Source organism: Erithacus rubecula (genome assembly GCF_903797595.1).
Source record: "Erithacus rubecula genome assembly, chromosome: 27".
Classification (NCBI taxonomy): Eukaryota; Metazoa; Chordata; class Aves; order Passeriformes; family Muscicapidae; genus Erithacus; species Erithacus rubecula.
In genome coordinates this window covers 837382-855857 of record NC_136679.1, presented here as the reverse complement: position 1 = coordinate 855857, position 18476 = coordinate 837382, and the positions used below count along the sequence as shown (strand labels likewise).

Here is an 18476-nt window from a genome sequence, read left to right as displayed (position 1 = left end):
GTTGGTGATTACAGCCTGATGGAGGAGAGCGGTGCGACAAGAAGCGACACCTGTGGCAGGCTGGCATCGCCTTCCCCAGGTGCCACCTGCCCCCGAGAGCTGCAGAGCCTCGGCCGCAGCCCCAAAACCGCTGCTGGGGCTGTGTAGGAGGGGACAGCGCTGCTGCGGTTTGGGTTTGGCAGCCCTGGAGGAATTAGTGAGAGTAGCAGGAACTCGGAGGGGGAAGGGCACCAACCCTTCTCAGCTTTGTGTTCCTGTCCTAAATCCTTCAGTCCACAATCTCTACCTGCGGTTTGTTTCCTCACCTGCAAATTCCCCCCAACAGCGGAGTTGAGATTCTGCCAAAAAAAAAAAAAAAAACCCAAAAAAATCTCGGTACCCTGGAGTTCCAAATCCCGAATTCCAGAGGGTTTGGCTTGCTCTGGATTCCTGAGCACAACCCCCAGAGCTGCCCGTGCCCAGCAGGGCTTGGGGCTCGCAGAGGCAAAGTTCAGGATGGAGTTAAAAGGGCAGGATCAGAACAATGCTCCCGATTTTCCTCCTCCTCGCCCCAGCCGTTCCTGGAGCAGAACGGGACACGCTGACCCAGCCCTGAGGAGCTGCTGCTGCCTGTCCCAGCCCGGAGCTGGAAAAACCTTGGACACTGCTCATCCCAGTCCAGCAGCCCGTGCAGTGCAGCTCCTGGAGGAAAAGCAGGGAGGGGATGTTGGGGCAGGTGCTGCTGCTGCTGGAGAACTCTGTGGGTGAGGATGTGCTGGAATTTCCTGCCTTGGAGAGGGAAGTGCCTCATCCCCATTCCTGACAGGAGGATTTCCAGGGTAACTCCTGGAGCAGCCCTGGCCCTTCACCCTGTAGTTTGTGAGACCTCCAAATCCTGCAGTTCTGCCTTAGGCACAGCCTAAACCAGGGCTTGGCCCCCTTGACACAATTTCTTGGAGCTGCTCAAGGATCCTGGGCAGAGAAACTGAGGCACAGCTGATGGAAACGTTTTTTGCTGAGGCACAGACAATGCTGGCACCTCCAGCTCTGCAGCCCAGCCAGGCTCCCAGGTTTATCTCCCACATCTGCTCAGGATGCCCTGGAGCCACGGGAGGGGAAGCAGAAGGGCAACAAAGGGATTTTCCTGCTGGATTGTGCCTCAGGAAGCCCTGGCTGCCCCAGCTCAGAGGCTTTGAGGTCGTGGCACTGCAGAGGAGAAGTTCAAACAGAGGAAATTGCTGTGCCCATTCTCCTCCTTTCCCAGTTGGGTGTAAAGGCACAATTAAATATTAATTAGCCCCAAAATAGCAGAGCAGAGTTCACACCCACCAGCATCTCACAGTGCCTGGGGTTGGGGAGTGCTGGCAGTTCTGTGTGGGATTGTTCAGGGTTTTTTGGAGGGTTCTAACTGCAGTGTCAGAGCCAGGAACCTCTGCACAAAAAACACCAAAAAAGGGGGGGGAAGAGGACACTCTGGAGAAGGGGGGAATTGAAACCCACGGAAAAGGAGATCCCTGGAAAAAGGAAGAAAAGGCATTCCTGGAAAAGGGGGAAAAGGGAACTCCTGGAAAAGGGGATCCCTGGAATAGGGGCAAAATGAAATCCCTGGAAAAGGGGAGAAAGGAAATCCCTGGAAAAGGGGAAAAATGAAACCCCTAGAAAAGGGGGTCCCTGAAACAAGACACCTCCTCGCACCCTGGCTGTCCCAGAGAGCAGCCAAGCTGCAGCACACCCCCAGCTCTGAGATGGTTTTGGAGATTTTGGACCATTTGTTGGGGGATCACAGAACAGCTGGGGCTGGAAAGGAGCTCTGGAAGGGCACTGGGAGAAGCCCCCCACACTCACCTCATTCCAGAAATCCAGGGTCACACTCATGTCCCAAGCTCTGAGGTTGTCAGGATTGATCCCAGCACCAAGCTCAACCTTCACTTCTCCTGAGACAGCAGCACAAAATAAATAAAAAGAAGCCACGACCCACAGTGCCAGCCTTGGGGCTGTGACATTTATTGAAGGCTGCTTACACAATCTCACAATTCCACTTTCCTCAGGACAAGGAGCAGGGGTGGGACACAGGATTTCTGTCCCTGCAGCAGCCAGGGGCTGGGACAGGAGCCCAGGGGGATGGAGAGATGTCCCAGTTCCAGAAATTTCCTGCACAGAACTCTCCAGAGCCAGAGGGAATCTGCTCCTCACCCCACAGAGCCCTGCCCTGAGCTGTGGCACCTGGAGAGGTTTGGGGTGGCTGAGGTGTCCCCAAGTTCTCAGGTGACACCTGGAGAGGTTTTTCCCCTCAGCAGGGACAGGTGTGGCTGTCACTGGGGCTTCATCCCAGGAAATCTCTGCTCCTGCTGCTCCAACCGCCTGGGAAAGGCCAATCCCCAAACTCACCTGCTGAATCCCCAAAATTTATCCAAATCCCCAAATCTCACCTGCTGAATTCCCAAATCTCACTCACTGGATTCCAAACCTCACCTGCTGAATCCCCAAAATTTATCCAAATCCCCAAATCTCACCTGCCGAATCCCCAAAATTTATCCAAATCCCCAAATCTCACCTGCTGAATTCCCAAATCTCACTCACTGGATTCCAAACCTCACCTGCCGAATCCCCAAACCTCACCTGCCGAATCCCCAAAATTTATCCAAATCCCCAAATCTCACCTGCTGAATTCCCAAACCTCACCTGCTGAATTCCCAAACCTCACCTGCCGAATCCCCAAACCTCACCTGCCGAATCCCCAAAATTTATCCAAATCCCCAAACCTCACCTGCTGAATCCCCAAACCTCACCTGCCGAATCCCCAAAATTTATCCAAATCCCCAAACCTCACCTGCCGAATCCCCAAAATTTATCCAAACCCCCAAATTCAGACTCACTGAAGCCACCTCTGTGACCGCAGCCCCGACGCCGCCTTCACTTTTATTTCATTTCCCATCCGCAAAAAAACCACAAAAAAATTCAATTTGCAGATTTGCGTTTCCTGCGGCGGAAGAAAGCGCCGCGATGGTTTTTGCGCGCGTTTGCGTTTTGCGCCCGTTGCCGTCACTGGGGCAGCTGCAGCAGCACGGACTGGCCCGAGGGCAGGTAGGTGATGTTGCGGGAGCGGGACAGTTGGTAGGCGATGTCCTCGGCCGCCTCCAGCTTGCGCAGCTCGATCAGCCCGTCGCCCGCCGTGGCCAGCGAGTTGGCAATCAGCTCTGCAGCCTTGGAGTCGCCCTCGGCTGAGATCACTGCTGCCTTCTTCTGCTGCTCTGCCTGGGGGGTCAGAGATTTGCATGGGGGTGATGTGGGGAAATTCAGATTGTTAGTACGGTTATACGGGTGCAAGGGACGCCTGGATGCGACGTGCGGATGTGGCGCGGTTACAAACACGTGTAGCCAAAAAGTAAAAAATAAAGTTATTGAATAATCTAATTAACTGAGCCTTACACCATTACAGAGATAGCAATTGCAAAAATGTGTAGCCAAACTTAAAGTAAAAAATAAAGTTGTTGAATAATCTAATTGAGCCTTACACCATTATAGAGATAGGAATTACAAACACGTGTAGCCAAACTTAAAGTAAAAAATAAAGTTGTTGAATGATCTAATGAACTGAGCCTTACACCATTGTAGAGATAGCAATTGCAAAAATGTGTAGCCAAACTTAAAGTAAAAAATGAAGTTATTGAAAAATCTAATGAACTGAGCCTTACACCATTATAGAGATAGGAATTACAAACATGTGTAGCCAAACTTAAAGTAAAAAATAAAGTTATTGAATGATCTAATGAACTGAGCCTTACACCATTGTAGAGATAGGAATTACAAAAATGTGTAGCCAAACTTAAAGTAAAAAATAAAGTTGTTGAATGATCTAATTAACTGAGCCTTACACCATTGTAGAGATAGGAATTACAAACACGTGTAGCCAAACTTAAAGTAAAAAAAATAAAGTTGTTGAATAATCTAATGAACTGAGTCTTACACCATTATAGAGATAGGAATTGCAAAAATGTGTAGCCAAACTTAAAGTAAAAAATAAAGTTGTTGAAAAATCTAATTGAGCCTTACACCATTATAGAGATAGGAATTACAAAAATGTGTAGCCAAACTTAAAGTAAAAAATAAAGTTATTGAAAAATCTAATTGAGCCTTACACCATTATAGAGATAGGAATTGCAAAAATGTGTAGCCAAACTTAAAGTAAAAAATAAAGTTATTGAAAAATCTAATTAACTGAGCCTTACACCATTGTAGAGATAGGAATTACAAAAAAATAATGCCAAACTCAAAAATAAAAAATCATAAATAATCTAATTAATTGAGTGTCACATTATCATAAAACCAGCAATTGCAAAAATGTGTAGCCAAACTTAAAGTAAAAAAATAAAGTTGCTGAATGATCTAATGAACTGAGCCTTACACCATTGTAGAGATAGGAATTACAAAAATGTGTAGCCAAACTTAAAGTAAAAAAATAAAGTTGTTGAATGATCTAATTAAGCCTCACAGCTTTGTAGAAGCAGCAATTGCAAACATGTATAACCAAAAAAAAAAAAGTAAACCAACTCAAAGTAAAATGTAATAGTTAAGTAATGTAACTGAGCCTCACACCATTGTAAAAAAAAAATCTTGAAAAAATAAATATATATGTACTAATTATCATAGTAATTGTAACATTTGTGCTTTATGTACTTGAATATACCCAACAAAAAATTAATAAAACTTTGAGCACAGTGTTCATAGCTTGAACAGAAGGGGGAGCTGCTGGAACCTTTGGGTAAGGGGAAAAAGGCAATTTAAATTCTTATTTGGGCAAAGGGAAAAAGGCAATTTCAATTTATTTTTGGGCAAAAGAAAAAAGGCAATTTCAATCCTTTCTGGGCAAAGGAAAAAAGACTATTTCAATTCCTATTTGGGTAAAGGAAAAAAGACTATTTCAATTCCTATTTGGGTAAAGGGAAAAAGGGAATTTCAATTTTTCTTTGGACAAAGGAAAAAAGGCAATTTCAATTATATTTATGGAAGGGAAAAAGGCAATTTCAATCCTATTTGGGCAAAGGGAAAAAAACTATTTCAATCTTATTTATGCAAAAGGAAAAAGGCAGCTACAACCCTATTTGGGCAAAGGGAAAAAGGGAATTTCAATTATATTTATGAAAGGGAAAAAGGCATTTCAATTCTATTTGGACAAAGGGGAAAAGGGAATTCCAATTACATTTATGAATGGAAAAAAGGCAATTTCAATCCTTTTTGGGCAAAGGGAAAAAGGGAATTTCAATTATATTTATGGAAGGGAAAAAGGTATTTCAATTCTATTTGGACAAAGGGAAAAAAGGGAATTCCAATTACATTTATGAATGGAAAAAAGGCAATTTCAATCCTTTTTGGGCAAAGGGAAAAAGGGAATTTCAATTACATTTATGAATGGGAAAAAGGCAATTTCCATCCTATTTGGCCACCCTTGCCTCACTTGTTCATTTGTGGCCCCTGCTGCAGGCCTGACCTTTAGGAGCAGAATTCCAGCAGGACAAAGCCCAGAGGACATTCCAGGAAAAGCCCCTGGAGTGGGAAGAACATTCCCCAATGGCCCAGGGCAGCAGGTACCTTCTCCACGATGAAGCGCGCGCGCTCCGCCTCCTGCTGCGCCACCTGCTTCATCTCCACCGCCTCCGTGAACTCCTTGCCAAACGTCAGGTGGGTCTGGGGGACACAAAGGCAGCAGGGGATTCAGGGATTGGGATCCCTGCATATCCCACAGGGATCCCACAGCCAGCCCTGGGTGGGACAAGGGGGAGGTGCAGCAACAAAGAGGTTGAATTTTGTGCTTGGCAGAAATAAAGCTTTCAAAGGAAGAGGGAGTGGGAATTTTGTGCTGTCCAAGTGGGAATTTTGTGCTGTTAGAAAATGGGGATTTTGTGTTTTCCAAATGGGAATTCTCCCTGCTGCCAAACCCCGCAGCACCTGCAGCCCAATCCATCACCCTGAGCTCCAGCTGCTCCTGCTGGAGCCACCAAATCCCTGCAGGGCCAGGGCTGGGGCCACCAAGGTCACAGGGACAGAGCTGTGACCACAGAGTCCTTCCAAGCACAGCCACACCTGGCCAAATATCCAAATGTCCACATGTGGCCAAATGTTCACTTGTGGCCAAGTGGCCAAATGTCCATGCATGTCCAAATAGAACATGTGTCCAAATGTCCACATGTGGCCAAATGTCCATATGTGCCCAATGTCCACATACCCAGCCCGCCATGCTCTGGGCACTGACTGCCCCTGCCAGGGGATAGGGACAGGGACACTGACCAGGGACAGGGACACTGACCAAGGACAGGGACACTCCCCAGGGACAGGGACACTCCCAGGAGCAGGGACAGGGACACTGACCAAGGACAGGGACACTCCCCAGGCTCAGGGACACTGACCAGGGACAGGGACACTCCCAGGAGCAGGGACAGGGACACTGACCAGGGACAGGGACACTCCCCAGGGACAGGGACACTCCCAGGAGCAGGGACAGGGACACTGACCAGGGACACGTCGTCCAGGATGAGGCCGAAGGTGGCCGCTCGCTCGGTCAGGTCCTCGCTGACCTGCCTGGACACCAACTCGCGCTGTGTGATCAGCTCACCCGCGTCAAAGCGCGCCTGCAACGGGAGAGAGGTGAACAGCAGGGACCGGGCTGGGAATGGGCTGGGACAGCAGGGACCGGGCTGGGAATGGGCTGAGAATGGGCTGGGAATGGGCTGGGACAGCAGGGACCGGGCTGGGAATGGGCTGGGAGAGCAGGGAATGGGCTGGGAATGGGCTGGGACAGCAGGGAACGGGCTGGGAATGGGCTGGGAATGGGCTGGGACAGCAGGGAACGGGCTGGGAATGGGCTGGGACAGCAGGGAACGGGCTGGGACAGCAGGGAACGGGCTGGGAATGGGCTGGGACAGCAGGGAACGGGCTGGGAATGGGATGGGAATGGGAACAGGATGAGAATGGGATGGAACAGGATGGGAACCTCTCAGAACCTCTGGGAATGGGAGGGAATGGGATGAAATGGGATGGAACAGGATGAGAATGGGATGGGATCCTTTGGGAATGGGATGGGAACCTTTGGGGATGGGATAGAATGTGATGGACACTGTTGGGAATGGGATGGAACGGGATGGAAACCTCTGGAAACGGGATGGAATGCAATGGACACTGCTGGGAATGGGATGGAATGGGCCCCAGCCCTTTAAAGCAGGCTGCAATCCCAGAGCTGCAGCTGCCAGCAGGGGCAGGGGGCCCAGCAGAGCTCACCACCACAGACTTGAGGATCTCGGTGGTGATGGAGGGCAGCACGCGCTCGTCGTAGTCCTCGCCGATGCTGGTGAAGATGCGCGGCAGCTGCGCCGTCACCGGCCGGAACAGGATCCGCAGCGTGATGTTCACGTTCTGCAGGTCTGGGGGGCAGCAGCAGCTCAGGGGGCTGCCCTGGCCCCCTGCAGCACAGCTCTGAGCCCCACGCTTTGGTTGGGTGGGATCAATGAGGTGGTTTCGCTGCTCTGTTCAGCTTTGGGGTGTTGTGGCAGCTGGACTGGGTGAGAGTCAGGGTTCCCTCCAACCCCAGCTGCTCAGCACTCGGGGACTTACAGCACCAGAGGAAGAGTTCTCCAGGGAAAAAGATCAAATATTCCCAAATGGGACATCTGGGATCTCCACAGAGTCAAGGAATCTCCAGAGGTCCCTTCCAACCCCAAATATCTGGGACCAAACGAAGACTTCTTTAACCTGTTCTTTATTAGAAAATCTCAATCCATTCCCAAACTGGAATCTCCAGAGGTCCCTTCCAATCCCAGATATGTGGGACCAAAGGAAGAGTTCCTCAACCTCTTTATTTATTAAAAATCTCAAACTATCCCCATGTCCAGCTGGGACACATGGGATCACCACAGAGCCAAGAATGTTTTGAGGCTGGAGAATCTCCCTTCCAACCCCAAATATTTGGCACCAAAGGAAGATTTCCTTAACCTATCCTTTATTAAAAATCTCAAACCATCCCTGACTGGCTGGAAGGACCCTCTGGACATCACCCAGCTCCCTTGGCAGGTGACATAGGTGGCTGCACAGAACCTCCAGAACCATCTTGTCCACCCAGGGAGCAGAATTGCAGTGGGATGAGCCCAAGGTGGCCGTGCCCAGCCCAGCCCCACCTTTGCTGCCGGTGATGACGGGGACGTTGCGGGGCCGTGAGCGGCAGTCGAAGATGATGGGTTTCTGCACCCAGGGGATCAGGAAATGGGTCCCTTCTCCCACCACCACGTCCTGCACCCCTCGGAAGCGGTCGAAGATCACAGCTCTGTGCCCTGCATCCACTGTGGGGACAAAGGGGGAGTCAGGGGGGTCACTGCTGCCAGCAGAGCCACGGGGAGGGGAGCTAGAGCTGGAATTAGCAGGAGAGAGGGTAATTAATGGGGGTGTTTGGAGCAATAAAGCAAAGAGAAGCTGGATGGAACTGCAGGGGTTCCCTCATGGAGCAGCTCCAAGGGCTCAGAGTGTTTTTATCGGGCAAGAAGTCAAGATTTGGACAGAAATCCAAAATGAATTGATCTGGGGTCTCAGCCCGTGCCACTCACCGTTGTACAGAGCCGAGTTCACAACGCCCCCGGCCACCGCCAGGCCCAGGCCGAGCTTCCCGATGCTCTCGAACACCTTGGCAGCCATCCCACAGCTCCAGAACCCGCCTGGAAATCCCGCCTGGAAACCCCCCGAGGGTCAAACCGCAGCGGGGGGGCTGCCCTGCCCTGAACCCTACAGCACAGCGGGCAGCATCGCCTGGGGAACCCCAAATCACCTCGGTCCTGGGGGCTCCTTGTGCCCCCCAAACCCCTCAGCCCTGGGAGGGCTCCTCGATCCCGGGGCTCTCCCTCCCGTGACCCCGGACCCCCCTCCATGACGCCCCCATCCCTCCCCGTGTCCCCACGCCCCGACCCCGGGCCTCCCCCTGCCCGCTCCCCCCTAGGCCGCTCGCCGCCAGCACGGGCAGCCCACGGGCCAAAGCGTGGCTGTGTTCACCGTGCCGGCTCGGCTCGGCTCCCCCCGTAGCCCCGGACCCACCGCCGCCCTCCCGCCCGCCGCTCCCGCCGCGCCGCTGACCTCCACATGAATCCGCGGCCGCCCGCCCCGGCGCGCATGAGCGCCGCGCCAAGACGCGCGCTGCTGATTGGCCCGCGCCCCCCGGTTCGTGCTGGGATTTGTAGTTCTCAGCCGCCGTGCCCGCTGCCGGTCCGCCTACAGTTCCCAGTGTGCCCCGGGGCGGGCCCGCTCCCCGAGTAAAGCCGCGCGCTATTGGCTGGGGAACCGCAAGGCTTCATGGGAGATGTAGTCCTGAAAGGAAAAACCCTTTTAAAAATCCCTAAAATTACCCCAAAACAACTTTAAAAACTCTCCAAAGCACCCCAAAATCCTTTAAAAACCGCAAAAAACCCAAACTAAAAAAACACCCAAAAGCCCCAAAATTGCACTGTACAACTCCCCCAAAACCCATCAACATCCCGAAAAAATCCAAAAAAACCCAAAAATCAAAGAATTAAAAACCCCTCAACGCCAGCCTCAAAAATAAAAAATAATCCTCTAAAAGTCCCAGAAAAACTTAAACCCCCCCCCCCAAAACAACCTTAAATATCCTCTAAAAAAACCCCACAAAAGCTCTTTAAAAACCCCTCAAAATAACCTCACAAAGCCCCAAAATTCCCATTTAAAACTCTCCCATGAAAACCTTTTAAAACCCCCCCAAAAAAACCCCACAAACCCCCTATAAAAACTCCAGAATTCCGGCAAAAAAAACTCCTTTAAAAATCCCTTAAAAAAAAAATAAAATCCCTTAAAAGAAAAAAAAAAAAAAAACCAAAAGCCCCAAAATGCCGAAAAATCGATCGGGAGGCATTAGCAATGGAGAGCCGAGCAATTGATTGGCATGCATTAGTAATTAGGGGGCGGGGCCGTGTCTGTGCTGAGGGGCGGGGCCGTGTCTGTGGTGAGGGGCGGGGCCGTGTCTGTGCTGAGGGCGGGGCCGTGTCTGTGCTGAGGGGCGGGGCCGTGTCTGTGCTGAGGGGCGGGGCCGTGTCTGTGATGAGGGGCGGGGCCGTGTCTGTGCTGAGGGGCGGGGCCGTGTCTGTGATGAGGGGCGGGGCCGTGTCTGTGATGAGGGGCGGGGCCGTGTCTGTGCTGAGGGCGGGGCCGTGTCTGTGCTGAGGGCGGGGCCGTGTCTGTGACGCGGGGCGGGGCCGTGTCTGTGGTGAGGGGCGGGGCTTTCCCTGTGACGTATTTCGTGGGCGGGGCCCGTGCTGAGGTGGGTCCCTAATGGCGCCCGGTTCCGTTCGGGTGCTGCCGGTACCGGCCGCGGATCCCGTCCCGGGCGGTGCCGCCGCTCCCTCGGCGGGCGGAGCGCGGGGCTCGGGCACCGGGCGGCACCGGGACGCTGCCGCCGCCGCTCCGGGCTCCTTTGGGGGCTCTGCACTCGCTCCCGCCGCGCCCCGGGGACCCGGGCCCGGCACCTCCAAACCCGCCGCTCCCGGCGCTGCCGGGGAATGTTGTTCCAGCGCAGACAGAGAATTCTGTACACCTGTAAGTAATTTCTGATGTGGTCGTGCCGCTTTAACGGTGTTTGAAATCGCTCTTCATGCCCTCGCAGCAGCATTTTGGAACTGAAGTGGAAATTTAGCCCTGGTCTGTTCCCAGAATCGTGGAATCCCAGGGTGGTTTGGGTGGGAAGGCGCCTTAAAGCCCCTGCAGTCCTTTTCCCTTTCGCTGCCCGGCTGCTCCCAGGGCTGGGTTTGGTGTTTTTCTCTGAATTCCCAGCAGTGAACGCCGCAGATTCCCGGGCACTGATGTACGGCTCTGTTCTAACACTGCGCTCTGCTCCTGCAGCTTCACCTGCGTTCAGCCCGAGCTCCTATCAAAACACGGGGGGCTGAGGAGATTTGTCTTTCATATTCATCATTGTTTTTCTCTTATGCTTTTTTTAGCTTTAAACAGTTTGAAATTCACGAGGAGGTAAGCGAAGAAGCTGCTGGATTCTGTATTTACCACTTGCTAAAGAGAGCCTGTGAGAGAGGAAGCAATAACTACAGTGCAGCATCTCCTGAGCTTCTGCTGCATTTCCAGGAGCTCGACTTTGCTTTTAAAGCTGCTGAGTATTTTCTATAAAGTTTAGTGAGAGCTTCTGTTCCCAGGACACACAGCCCTGTATTACACCAGTGCATGCAGAATGCAAAAAGGGCTCACCAGCTTCCTGTCCCCTCCTATGTCCTTCTCAAATACAGAAATAAATCACAACCCTGCCTGGAGCACAGGAAAGAATATCGTTGCCCCAAAAGGTGAGTGAGGAAGGTGAGTTGTCAGCCCTACATTTGCCAAGTGGAGTTATTTTTGCATTGTCAAGTGCCTTCAGATAATTCTTCTGAAGGGTGCTACATAAATAAAACAAATGCCTGATTGGTTTAAAGTGAATCTCTTGAAATTTGACTCCCTCCTTCTACAAATCACACGTATAAATTTCCCTGCTTCAAAGATTAAACCAGATCTATCATGGGTGAAATGAGAATAATTTTATTACACACAATAGTTCATTAGCAAAGAAGAAGAAATTTCATGTACTCATGCAAAGCCTGCACAGAATATTTTACTTATTTTACTTCAGAGCAGTTGGATGAGCTCTGCTGGAGGCTGCTCACTGAAATTCCCCCTCTGTCATCTCATGTTTGTATGCCCTGCATCCCTTTCTGTTGAGTAGGGACCTTATGTGAGTTTATTTGGTATTTTCCTGACACCACACGTGTCTTTGTAGCCCAGTTTATTCCTCACATCAGAGCAGCTGTGTGGGAGCAGTAGATCTGTTGATGTTCATCCTGAGTCAGACAGCAGGATTGATGTTAAGGCAGTTCCTTCTCTCAAGTGGCTGCTCACAGGAGCTGCACAAAGATTTCTGCTTCTGGAACTGAATTCTGTGATACTGATTCTATGTGATTAACACTGTGTTAAGGCACAATTAGAGGAGTTCTTTCTAATCCTGCCTTTTCAGATCTCTGTTTACTTGGCCTCTTGGAAGATGCACAAATGGTGACAATGAAATCATCTTTTAGCTGGTTACAACATAAACCTGTGCACTTTGTTTGGTGCAGGTCTCTCTTTTCTGCCCAGAGCTGTCAAGGCTCTGCAAGGTGACCTTGGAGCACTGTCCTGAACTGCCACATGCTGGGCCATGGAATAAATAAATAAATCTTCCTGTCCAGGTGTCATTACTGGTCCTGCTTAGGACTCACATGACTCACTCTCTTATAAATTTTATTTTTTCCCTTAAAAAAAATTAATAAGCCTACCTATGCTTAAGGCATAAAGAGGACATTATCTTCCTGGAAGAGATAGCCAGGGAATGGTTAAGCCTTTTAATATCCTTAGGTAGGAATTAGGAAGGAAGAATGGATGCTTTGTAAGGAATTACTGGTTATTATTACAGACCTCTGAGAAACAGACATGAAATTAGTAGTTGTGTGTCATTTCATTACTGCTTTGGCAGTCTGCTTTCTTTTCCTTTAAGGCTAAGATGGTTGCTAGGGTTTTTTAGTGAATAACCTTTTTGTGTTCAGCTCAAGGTGGAGTGTAATTATTTTGTGAGTTTGGTTTGTGGGTCCATTTTAGAGATTTTTCATAGAAAAAAAGAGTTCAGCCTTTGTTAACCCCCCTCTCCTCAGCTGGAGTGTCTCAGCTCAGACAGAGCAGCTCTGTGTCTGTGCTCCTCATTGCACTTGGTGCTGAGGATCTGAGATGAACAGAGCTGGTACTGTTGGATACTGGCACTGAGTGATTTTTGGGAGGTTCAGTTCCCTGTCAGTGGAGCAGAGCTGGCACTGTTGGATACTGGCACTGAGAGATTTTGGGAGGTTCAGTTCCCTGTCAGAGTGTCTGGTTCAGTGGCAGGATCTGTGTGTGGAGCAGAGCTGGCACTGTTGGATACTGGCACTGAGTGATTTTTGGGAGGTTCAGTTCCCTGTCAGTGAGTGTCTGGTTCAGTGGCAGGATCTGTGTGTGGAGCAGAGCTGGTACTGTTGGACACTGGCACTGAGTGATTTTTGGGAGGTTCAGTTCCCTGTCAGTGGAGCAGAGCTGGCACTGTTGGATACTGGCACTGAGTGATTTTTGGGAGGTTCAGTTCCCTGTCAGAGTGTCTGGTTCAGTGGCAGGATCTGTGTGTGGAGCAGAGCTGGCACTGTTGGATACTGGCACTGAGTGATTTTTGGGAGGTTCAGTTCCCTGTCAGAGTGTCTGGTTCAGTGGCAGGATCTGTGTGTGGAGCAGAGCTGGCACTGTTGGATACTGGCACTGAGTGATTTTTGGGAGGTTCAGTTCCCTGTCAGAGTGTCTGGTTCAGTGGCAGGATCTGTGTGTGGAGCAGAGCTGGTGGGCAGTGCTGGAGCCCAGAAAGCACACCTGGGTTAAGGACATGGCTGAATCTTTCACTCCAGGGCAGACTTGCTTCTGGGAGCCAATAAACCTACTCTCCTACATGGCTGTAATAAAGTTTTCCCCCATCAGGCTGATTGTTTTAGGACATGGCAGCTCTTCAGTTAGTTTTTACAATCAGAGGGCTGGAATGCCTCTGATGTGGAGAGAGATGGAGAAAGCTTTGAGAGACCTTAGAGCCCCCTGCACTGCCCACAGGTGCTCTGAGAAAGCTGAGGAGAACTTTTGACAAGGAGTGACAGGAAAGGGGGAATGGCTTTCCACTGCCAGGGGTGAGATGGGATTTTGGGAATAAATCCTTCCCTGTGAGGGAGGGCAGACCTGGCATGGGTTACCCAGAGCAGCTGTGGCTGTTCCAGGCCAGGTTGGACAGGGCTGGGATCAGCCTGGTCTCAAGGAAGGCAGGATGAGATGGATTTGAAGGTCCTTCCATCTCAAACCATCCCAAGATTCTATATAAATGTGTTATATAGGCACAGAGGGGCCCTGAGAGAGCAGCAGGCTCTCAGATCCAAGTGTGTCTCCTACACAGGTTCTCCATCTGAGCCGTTTATCCTGTGTCACTCAGGAGTCCTGAAAAGCAAGTTCATGGTCAGTCATGTAAAACAGATCCTCCCAGACACCTGCAGGCCAAAGATCCAGCTGTGTGAGGCACAGCTGGACCTGCAGCATCAGTGCAGAGCCCCTGCAGGGTTTGCCAAGCCCCAGTGCAGCCCCAGTGCAGCTCACACCTGCAGGGAGACACCTCTCCTCTTTCCTGGCTGTTCTGTGGGGCTGTGCCAGCACCCCAGTGTTGGATGGAGTGCTGCAAGCCAGGCCTGCAGACATCACAGTTTGTTTTTTCCCTCCTTGCTAATTGCTTTCCTCCACCTACCAATTCTCACCCCCTGTGAATGGTGCCAGAGCCCCGGGGCCAGCCTGGCTGGGAGCTGCTCAGAATGGCAGACACTGTGTATTTATGGCTTGGAAAGTGTTTAAAATGACAGGAAACGTATTTCTGCTTAAGGTGTGTCTCTAACTTGGGCTCCATAATTTGTGCATGTTGCTGTAGCAACGCTGCAGTGGCATGGGAGCTGCTTTTCTGGCTGATTTCTGAGCAGATCTGAGCAGATCCTGGCAGGAGCTGTTACCAAGCAACTCACAGCTAGAAAATGCACCCAGTGCTTTTTAATATTGCCCATATTGGTCATATATGTTCATTTTGTCAACCTTGGTCATTTCGATGTGAAATAATTGCTGTGGAGTACTAGGGAAAAATCCCTTTTTTTGCAGGGGCCTCCCCCCTCTGTGGTTTCTCTCATAGGGATGTTCAGTGTGACAGACAGCAGTCCATTTCTTTACTGGGGAAAGGAAAAAAAAATAAAGTTGTATTCAAGACCTGGGTGGAAAAGCTGCATCCCAGAGCTGCAGCTGATCCAGTGTCGTGTTTGAGGACAAGTTGGTGCTGAAACACTCTTGGGAAGTTTTTCCTGGTTTCTGCTCTGGTTCTCATTCCTTCTGTTTTATCCCCCCCCAGTACTTGGAGCAGTTTTGATAACAATCTGCTTGTGGAGGACGATGTGAATTAGTAAAATATAAGAAATGACAAAGATGGTGATGATCCATTTAATGGATATTCTGAATTTAAGGGCAAGCACTTTGGCTGTGGAATTTGTGTGTCCCAAAGCCCCAGATGAATCTGTGCTTGTGCTTCTTGAGGCAGATGGAAGCACTGGTTCTGCTTGTGCAGCTTTTATTGAGTTTGGAGGATTTTTTAGCAGCATGTGGGAATTTGTTTGGATACAGCAAGAAGGTTCCAAGATGATTTGAGTGACCTGATCTACTGGAAGGTGTTGAAACAATGTGGTTTAAGGTCACTTCCAGCCCATGGTGATTCTGTGATTTTATTTGGGATGACTCTGCTGTCCTGAAAGAGGCAGTACCAGCTTGTTACCTTAGCTGCAGACACAACCCTTCATATCTGGTACCCATTTTCTTCAAAATAACAATTATACCTGCCCACAGTGATATTTAACAAACATTTACCTGCCATCTTCTGAAGGATTCCATTTCTTCTCAGACATGAAGCAGTTGGTGTAGGACAAACATGCCAACAGCTGCTACCCATGTTGGTTCCTTGTTGTGTGCAGGATGGCAAGGAAAGGAAACAAAACCTGCATGAATCATTGTTTTCCCAGAATGTTGCTTCCCCTGCAGATATTTACAGGTTGTTTTTTAGGAAAACTTTGAGTTCACACACTGCCCACTGATTTTCCATTTTTATGACAGGGTCATAATATTACTGCATAATTCATCATGTAATCACATGGATCTGCACTTGCTTTGATTAAATTAAAAAATGCATCTCTTAAATTGTTATGTCTTTCAGTGCTTTAAACAAATATCCAAGAATCACTGTGGATGGCAAAGGGCTCCAAGTTTCTCAAGTCCAGCCTGTGGCTGATTCCCACTTGTCAGCCAGACCAGAGCACTCAGTGCCCTGTTCAGTCACTCCCTGGAGGTGTCCAGGGCTGGGAACTGCCTGAACAATCCCTTTCTCCAAAGAAATTTCTGCTTCTGTCCATCCCAAACGCCCCCTGGAGAAACACAGCCCGTGTCTGTGTGTTGCAGGGTGAGTGTTCTCCAACTCTGGGGTCCACCTGACACTGTGTGGAGAGCCAGGGTAATGCAGGAGGGAATTTCCCCCAACAACTCACAGCTATGCTGCTTACCAAAGAAGAAACATCTGTGCCCAGGAAATCTGTTTTTTTCAGGATATAATCTGGTTTTTTTCAGGATATAATCTGGTTTTTTCAGGATATAATCTGGTTTTTTTTCAGGGCAGCTTCCCAGCAGCTGGAGGTGCAGAGAGGTTAGAAGGCTGAAGGAAATGCAGTCACAGAAGGGACAGATAAGGTGATAAGGTCACAGATAAGGTGAGAATGTTTAGGGTGAGGGTCAGGTGGATGGGAAAGGAGCAGTTTGGGGCCACCCAGCCATGCAGATCAAAAGAAGGAACCAAAGCTGTGTGGAGCTGCTCATGGGTGAAGGAATCAGTACAAGCTGCTAATGAGAGAATGAAGTCAGAACTAACAAAGATGTCTGTAAGATAAGGAGACAGAGTTGTACCAAATTAACAGAGGGGCTTATGAGAAAAAGAGTCAGTGCTGTATAAGGAGAAGGCCTGTAGAAGAAAAAGAGTTGAGTTCAGAGTATGAGAATAAGGACTGAAGATGAAAATGTGTAGAGTTAAGAGTTAAGAAATGCACGTGGAAGGGCTGATGGTGCTGCCAGCCCTGTCATCTCACCTTAGCTGTGACATCTGTCAATGTCCCCTCCTGTGAGCAGTCTCCTCTGAATTCAGCATGAATTGAGAATCATGTTAGAATTGCAAGCTCCTGTTGCATTTCATTTACCATTAAGGCCTGAGCACTCAGCCCTTGCTCCATGCCTCATCCTGTTTCCCATCCCCCTTTGGATTGTTGCTGGCACAGGGCCAAGTGCACACCAGCCACACTTGTGTCCCTGCTGGAGGAATTCTGTGCTCTGGCTGCTCAGGAATAACTCAGTGTGCAGAGCAGGGCTGAAGCTGTGCCAGACTCATGTCTCCAGCTGTTCTCTCTTCATTATTCCTTTAACCTGCATGCCTGCAATTGTGTGTTTACACTGAGCTGTCAAAGCCCCAGCACCAAGCTGGGATATTTCCAATGGAGCTGGGGCAGGTGTGGCTCAATGGCCAGTGTAAAAACCTTTGGCTTTTTCACAGTTCTGAACAGATTAGTGGCAAACACTCAGCCAAATAGCATCTGGAAAGCCAGTGGGAAGCAAGGGAAAAGGGGAAAACCTTTACTGCATGTGAATAAAAGTGTTGACTGAAAGGTAAATACCTCCTAGAGTTGGCAGCTCCTGCCCTCAGCAAGTGTCCCAACAACACTCTGATCCACAAGCCAAGATTGTTACTGCTGATGAGGTCAATGTATTTCTTGTGGTGTAACAGAATCAGAATGGTTTGAGTTGGAAGGGACCTTAAAGATCATCTGGTCCCAGCCCTGCCATGGCAGGGACCCCTCCCTCTGTCCCAGGCTCCATCCCCAGTGTCCCCCCTGGCCTGGGCACTGCCAGGGATCCAACTGCTGTTGTCTAAAGAGAAAAAACCCAAAGGAATGCTGCTAAAATTACCTCTGGTGGAGCTGTGACAGGCAGTGGGATCTCCCACCAGAGGTGAATATGCCCCTCTCCCCTATTGGGGTCCCTGTGGTGGATTAAACAAACTACAGGAAATGTCAGCAGCAACTGAATAAACAATCTGTGTTTGAAAGTGTTGGAGAATAAATGACTGATTGATGGCAGCCACTGCAGAAGGGCTGTGCCAGTCACAGCAGCACCCAGGTGTGTAAATAGGGAGATTTGGGATTGCACTATCAGTATTTGTCAGGTTTTCCTGTATTAAAAGGGAATTTAAAAGGGGCAGTGTGGATGCAGGACAGTCTGAGCTGCCCTCACCTTGATGCACCTGATCCCTGTGCCAGGAAACACCTCTGGGCTCTTTGGCCACTGCTAAACATGTGCTGAGAACTTTGGAGAGATGACCCCAATTTTTGCAACTTGGCTGGAAGGAAAGAAATTAACATCTATTTTCTTCAGCCATTAGCAAGCTTAAGTGTCTACAGGATGGTCATTCAGGTAGTGGAGTGCCTTTGACAGGTAATTAACTAATTACCTTGAGCAAATCCACCCTAAAGTGCACCATCAGAAACCAACAATGAGGACAAACAATCAATGGATAGTTCTGCAGGGGACTCTGGGATTTGGAAATGGCTTTCAAAGTGAGGGAATTTTGCTATTTATTTGAAGGGAGCTGGGATTCCACCTTGAAATTTTGAGGCCAATAGAGACCATGGATGCATCCAGGGTGACCTCTGGAAAAATCTGTGTACTGCAGGGTAGAACTGTTTATCTGGCTTACAAAGCACCTGGAGGAAAGAATTCTAGGATACAAAACCAGTAAAATTGGGCTGAAATGATCTCTGATTATGACCAGTCCA

The 18476-nt window shown here is 49.6% G+C and overlaps 1 protein-coding gene across 1 annotated transcript; it reads right to left on the bottom strand.

Moving 5' to 3' along the window:
- Positions 1-3006: 3006 nt before the first annotated feature.
- On the bottom strand, positions 3007-8695 carry PHB1 (prohibitin 1). Its single transcript, XM_079327606.1, has 6 exons — positions 8568-8695; positions 8145-8306; positions 7252-7394; positions 6489-6605; positions 5569-5664; positions 3007-3234 (listed from the first exon to the last, which is right to left on the bottom strand). The coding sequence occupies exons 1-6, from the start codon at positions 8653-8655 to the stop codon at positions 3022-3024; spliced, it is 819 nt and encodes a 272-aa protein (XP_079183732.1). The 5' UTR covers positions 8656-8695; the 3' UTR covers positions 3007-3021.
- Between the last annotated feature and the right edge of the window lie 9781 nt (positions 8696-18476).